The sequence below is a fragment of the Salvia splendens genome, chromosome 14 (genome assembly GCF_004379255.2).
Source record: "Salvia splendens isolate huo1 chromosome 14, SspV2, whole genome shotgun sequence".
Lineage (NCBI taxonomy): Eukaryota > Viridiplantae > Streptophyta > Magnoliopsida > Lamiales > Lamiaceae > Salvia > Salvia splendens.
Window position 1 is genome coordinate 30027295 of NC_056045.1, and position 7409 is coordinate 30034703.

The 7409-nt window shown below is 36.3% G+C and overlaps 1 protein-coding gene across 1 annotated transcript; it reads left to right on the top strand.

Moving 5' to 3' along the window:
• Window positions 1-6259: 6259 nt before the first annotated feature.
• LOC121764711 lies at window positions 6260-7409 on the top strand. Its single transcript, XM_042160725.1, has one exon. The coding sequence runs from the start codon at window positions 6484-6486 to the stop codon at window positions 7318-7320; it is 837 nt and encodes a 278-aa protein (XP_042016659.1). The 5' UTR covers window positions 6260-6483; the 3' UTR covers window positions 7321-7409.

The window sequence follows — 7409 nt, forward strand, 5'->3', positions numbered from 1 at the left end:
CGTACTTGGAAATCTCCGAAGATGCGGTGGTTGGAACGAACCAATCCGGCGATCACTTTTGGTGGCGCGTCTCTAGCCGGTACAATGCACACCGGCCGCCGGGAACGATCGAGCGCAACGAGAGTATGGTGCGCAACTGCATCGGCCGAGCCAACGAAGAAATTGGCAAGTTCAACGGCTATTTCATCCAGGAGTCCCGGAATGCCGGGAGCGGCCAAAGCGAGGTCGACATCATCACCGCCTCGCTGAGCACCTACCAATCCATGAACGGTAAGTCGTTCAAATATCTTAACGTTTGGCAGGAGACGCGGACGCACCCGAAGTATAAGGGAGGCATAACATCCTCCTCTAGCGGCTCCTCCAAACGCTCACGGTCGGTAGCACTATCCGACTCCGGCTCGGAAGAAGTGGCTAGCCAACTCGCCGGAGCTAACTTGGGTAGCCCCGATGCCGGACCAAGCGGTTCCCGACGCCGACCGCAAGGTAGGAAGAAGGCGGCGGCCGAACGACGTCGCGCCGCGACTCCATCTGCCCCTGCTCCCGAACCCGCACCCTATGTTCCACCTCCACCCCCGAACAACTCGTTGTGGGCCCTTTTGGCCCAACTCAATATGGCCGATAGGTCAACTATGACCCCCACGCAACTTCAAACGCACGAGTCCATGATATTGGGTCTCCAAAAACAATTGGGGTTGGTGCCGCCGGATGCGTAGTCTTCCTCGGGTTATATTAGCCAATAATTATGTAATTTTTAATTTTTAGGAGTTTAATTATGTAATTTTTAATTTTTAGTATTTTAATTATGTAATTTTTAATTTTTAGGATTTTAATTATGTCTTTTTATTTTATTTGTAATTTGTAATTTTTATTGTGGTTTTTTTAATGAATTTTAGTATTATGAAAATGTTGTTGTGTAATTGAATTTTATATTAATTGTGCTCGTCCTTGCGGAAGAGCACAGTTGTGGGTGTTGTGCTCTTGCCAGAGAGCAGGCATGAATAGTACCGCCCGGGCCCACAACCGTGCCGCTGGCAAGAGCACGGTTGTGGATGCTCTAAACTGAATTTGATATCAATCTAGCATCACTCAATAAATTAGGAGAGGACTAATGTAAGCATTGCAATAATGAAACTTACTTTTAAAACAAATACAATGCTGGTATGGAATTAATATGTATAATTGAAAAGGAAATTATAGGAAAAGAAATGAATGAACAATTAATGAGGAGAAATAGAGAGAGGGCGGTTGGGAGGTTCAAGAAAGAAAGAAAACAAGCAGTAATCTAAGTAATTAAACACTTCCAACTACCATCTGTCATTGAATTTGCAGAGCTCAAAGTCAAAGAGATCTCTTCTTTGGGCCACTTTGTGTTGAATTATAGGACAAATTAATTTTCGGAAAAATATTGGTGAAAGAAAAAGAAGTTATAAAGCTATCATATTATTCATATATCTTCACTAGTTAGATGTCTTTACATTTCGGTATTTTGGATCTTTAGAGTTCTCGCCGGCCGATCACTCAGTTTAACGGTTTCGCTTCTCGAATTGGGGTTCATTTCATGATAAGCCCGCGTTTAGTATCGTATAGTCTACATTACAGTGCGGCAGCTTCGTCCCACTTCTTTATAATTATGATACGCTTTCGTTATTCGTCCGTCATCTGTTGCTATTGATGGCTGCCGTACCACTTCTATCTTTTGACACTGACTACGATCCGATGTTAGTATATATTTGTCCAGATAAATATTTGAATTATACATACCTAAGAAATATTTGGTTGGACTAATGAACAATTAATTATAAAAAGTGGTATCATAAAATAATTCATTTCGTACTATCATGTCACAATAATACAGAATTAATGTAGGTTTTTTGGTTAATGTAAATTACTTGCTTTAACTCAAACACTAGCGTAATTATTACTATATCGATTGAATTAGTTATATTAATTACAAATAATACATTAGTATATGACAGCAAGTATTTCAATCTCTAACAATATCATTAAGACATTCATGCTGGTGCATGAATTGTTTTCTTTTTTTTTCTTAAATGCATTATTTTTAAAAAGTTACATTAGCTATATATAGCTCTATATAAATTGGTGCAAATTCCATAATGATATAGTTATATCTTATTAACATCGAATTCTAGGATATCAAGTATATTCTTGTTGACAATACTCTCTATTTGTTACAAGAGAAAATTGCATAACGTTTTATTTAAAATTGTTAGGAGTATTTATATTTGATCATTTTTGCGATGCATAATCTTTTGTTTTAATTGTTATATTTAAATAAGTTGACGAGGTTGTAAATTGTAATATTCCGTGGGCAGAGACAAAGCCAGGGGCCGTGTAGTAAAAGTCATATCCATGCAGCTATCAATTTTGTCAGAAAATAGATATGCATTTATGCCACACTTTTAATGTATACCTGCATTCAGTCAGAAAACTGCATATGCAATGTCTCATTTGAAAAGAAAATTTTATGTTAGATAAAATTTTCAATATATTTTTTTCATTCAACCTGATGAACATTTTATTGAAATTTTGTTCTTTCAACAATTTTAAAAATTAGATTAAAAAAACAATTTTAAAAATTAGATTAAAAAAATTGAATTCTTTTACTTTATTCTCAATTATTTTGTGGTGAATTTTTATTGTTAAGTTGTATCAGAACGATTTTCATTTAGTTTTATACTAATATTGATTTGGAGTAATTGTTTCGTATAAGGTTGATGGTAAACATATATATATGAAATTATTGTGCTACATCTGACTATATATTTATTCATAAGTGAATGGATATATCTGAATAATATTCAATGTTTTATCTTAATTTAGGAGGTTGTGGGTAGAAAAATAATGCTTTCTACATCAGACTATATATTAATTCATATATGAATATAACTGAATAACATTCAATGTTTTATCTCAATTTAGGAGGTTATGGTTAGAAAATAATGCTTTCTATGATTGAATGGTCAGAAATGCATCAGCTGTCAGTTGCCGTAGTATTTAGATGAACTTCAATTCAGTTCACCAATTTATGACAAATTAAATATTGGAAGGCACAAAATATTACTCCTATTATATGATTAATTATAAATCAATGCTAATAAAAGGTTAGAAAATATATTTGATGTGAAATGACACTGCTATACGAATTGAGTCATTAAATTGTGTAACACATGCAAGTCGTTAAATGAGGTGAGGAATTATTCAGATGAATGCTTTAATTATTTTAGCATAGGTAGGAAAATATTTATATCGTGTAAGATTAGAATATATAGCACAAATAATTGTTGACTAGGTATAGCTACGGTGGTAACTATATTTAAGCCAAATCCAAAATTGAGTTTAACACATTTAATGTTTGGATATTCTCATTTGGTTTTTATTTTATTTTTATTATTGTTGTTGTTGTTGTTTATATTCTGAATTGTTTTAATTTGTATCAATATTAGTCATTTCTTTGGCTTGAACATTTTGTAACTAGAAATTACAATGAATGTTTGATAACGATAAACGGAAAGAAAATTTATATCGAATCCTCCAATAGTCTTTTGGTCATTACACAATACACATCATAGGTTCAAGTAAAAATTTATTTTTATTGTGAGAATGGAGAACTATTTAATGCGCTTTAAAGATCTAAGAATTATGCATTTTCCTTGTTAAATGAGTGCTACAATAGATCTAAGAATTTATTAGGGTTTGTATACTAGAAATCACATTTCGAGTGATTAATACTGTAAAACTCTAATAATTATTTTCCAATGAATGTACCAGATTATTTTTGTCATAATGTTGTTATGTTTTACATTTAATGGATGTTTATTGCATATTTAAATGTATAAGCGAACATAACATAAGTCTAAGTCTTTGTTCTAGTAGACCGGTTGTGGGTTGCGCTCAATTTAAGGTACACGGTCAGTTCCGAACAAAGACAAATAAGAATTTCACAACCCAGATAGACCTAGACTACCTATCGTGAAAGGTTGCAATGTCAGTCCGATTATTTCTAAGCCTTATTGAAATATGATGACGTTGGTGTGATATAGCACTGAATGGATCTAACAGCAAGACGAGTCTTTATACTATCTACTGAAAGACGAGATCTTGATAATTAATTTCTTAATCAATGTACGTTAGCATTGAGTATACGATATTGAGTATCTACTACTTTGACTTACCAAAGGTGCGGGTTTTTCGTCACCCAATGATCCAGGTATATTGGGTAGTGGTGATCATTATCTAGCGGTGATAGGATTGCTATTATGTTGAATTGTGCGCGAGGAGAGTCTCGTTTGATAACATCCACAAGAGGAGCTCGAAACAAGGTTTTATTATTCGGAACCTAGCCAGTTGGAGTTTAATTACTCTATGAATAATAAATAAGAGTTTCTTGCTAAGTCCACTCTTGGAGAATAAAATATGTTAATTAATTAAGTCCATAGCAGACATTAATTAATTAATGGATGTTTCTATCTTAAGCGCGGGAAATGAATTAAACAAATAAAAGGAAACCCGAAATACTTGTAATTTCGGATTTGGAAAGGCAGTGCAATATTACTTCTGTAGTGGCTGCTTGTAATATTTCAATATAAGCTTATATTAAATTGTGGGTTCAATTTAATTAGTAAAAAGCTAATTGGGTGAGGCCATGTCCAAATTCTTCCTTAGATCCTTGACTGGGGCCAATATGTGATTTAATATAAATAGGAGAATAAAGGAGACAGAAAACACAATTTTTAGTGCTAAGAATTTTCGTCCCCCTCAAGAGAGAGAGAGAATTCGAAAATTGCTCCCTCCGTGAGCTGAGTTCTGTCTTCATTATTCGAGTTCTAGTATTCTGGTGAGATTTGCCCACACAAATATCAGTATACAGTCTGGGACACCAGTCAGAAGATCAGAGGTCGAGTACTGAAGATCTTCACGTGGAGACGGAGCAAGCCATCATCGATTCTTGATTGAATCAACAAGGTAAATTGGCTAATTTCGTAGTGAGCATGTTTTAGGGATTTTATACGCTAAAGCATGTCTTAATTCAAGTTATGAGCATGATACATGTGATAATTACGCGAATAGAATTTGTCTAAATAATCTGTTAAATAGATCAAATTTATGTAATTGGATTTCATGCACGCTTCCGCTACCAACCCCTTCATAATTATGCATTTAATACAACATTTTTTTATTTTCACGTGAAAAATAGATTTTACATTAACCGTACCCTTAGATTGAATATTCAAAATTTTATCTAAAACATTAAAATATTTTGATATTCCACAAAAAATATGAAAATGAAATGAACTTACTCCATTATACCTACGTTTATCGGCCCATTAATTTGATAAAGTGGATTGGACTACGATTGTAGGTTGAAATTTCGTGTCTATTTAATGAGATTTTTGCAATAATAAAGTCCAGCAATCTAGTCAAAGCCCAATAGACTTGAAAAGTCCTTATTGCCCCTGCTAATGATATTTCACTTCTGCCACATCGGCACATCCTACCTATTTTTGTTGCAAATAATAAAAACCTTGTTTCCTTTAATTTTCACCCATTTGTTTGTGTTTCGAATTTTTCTAGTCGTCGTCATCATCTTTGACTTTGAGCATTTTATTAATAAAAAAAATGCCGAACTTGAAATGTTTTGCTTTAAATAAGCACATCATTTTTTGTACTTGTGCATAAAAATACATACACATATGGATGTACAGTAAGTTGTTTCAATACTACTTAGTTATTAGTCCATCTATTATAGATTCTCAAATCTAAAAATGAGAAGAAAAACTGCATTAATAGGAAGGGTCAAATTTCTTTTATGGAGTTCTTTTATTATTGCATTATTACACTATTCGCATAGAAATCATTTTAAATTAAAATTAAGAAGCATTGATGACCGCACGCGTTTGACTTCGGATCAAAAGGTCGTGGGTTCTACTCCAACTGTGGTCTTATTTGTGTCGGCATGTCAAATTCATGTAAGTCGTAACCCTTATCGTAATATCGTTATTACTTCTTTTTTTTATAAATTTCAGTTCTTAGTGTACTAGTTTTAGTTTATTTGAGTATTAGTATTTGAACTTTGAGAATGTTATTTTTGTATGATTATTATGTCATGTGAAATTGAGCTTTCATTTTAAATCATATCGTATCTTGAGTTTTCAATTTTTCATAAATAAATACAATGAGATTCTTATTCTTTTTCTCTCTTTTTAGGCAGTAAGTCAAGATGTATTGGACCTTGTGCATATCCAGTTGTACATCGTTTCACCAGTTATAAGAGCATCGTTAATGCCGCGGGCCGGACAACATCTGGGTCCCGGCCCGCGGCCCCGCGCGCTGGAGATGACGAAGTTGCGGCCCAGGCCGGTCCCGAGGACTCAGTCGCGGCCCAGGGACCATCCCGGGATCCGGCTTGCGTGGCGTTGCATCGTGACGGGCCGCACGCGATGAGTCCCAGCCCGGTTTTGGATGCCTTTCGGGCCGGGCCGCAAGTCCCCAACAATTTCGTTTTCTTTATTGCCTATATATACTCCATTTTTGCATCTTTTTTCCACACTTTCTCAATTTCAATCCTCTTACATTACAATATTTTCGGCTTCTATGAATTGGTTTAACAGCGATCAACGACAAATGGACGAATTTGTCAACGCCAACAACTGGTACGTCCCGCCGTCGCCGGGCCCTAATGCAACGCCTACGCCTACCAACATGGAAATAACATCGTTAGTGCTAGAGTACGAAATCAGTGATATAGAGCCCGCTGTACATCCAATTGTACATCTTCGTCATCTTCTTCCTACTTCACATTGCTCAACCAATTCACCACATACACACACACACACACTCGCACACAGTCGAATCCACCGAAATTCGAAATCAATGCTATCTCTGAAACTCCCCCCACCGCCGCCGCCCTCAATCTCCTCCTTCAATTCCAAACCCTTCCCCCTCCAAATCCCCAATTTCCCCTCAATCTCAATTTTCCCCAAAAAATCCCGCCCAATTAGAACCCTAATTCACGCGCAGAACAACGGCGACAACAAGAGCAAGGAGCTGCCAAAGGAGAAATCCAGCGAAGAGAATGCGAAGAACGGGCGGCCGCGGCTGAATCTGAGGTGGAAGGACCTCCTGCTGGATCCTGATCCGGACAACATCGTGGCCGTGGGATTGACGGGGCTGCTGACGTGGGCGAGCGTGCAGGTGCTGTGGCAGCTGGTCGTGATATCGGCGGCGATCGTGCTCGCCGCTCTCAAATACACCATCGTTGCTGCTCTGCTCGTCTTCATCCTCATCACGCTTCTCTGATTTTTATTTTTATTTGGTTTTGCACAGATTGTTTCGGATTGTGATGTATTTTAACGAAATGAATGAACTCTGGGATGAGATTTATCAGA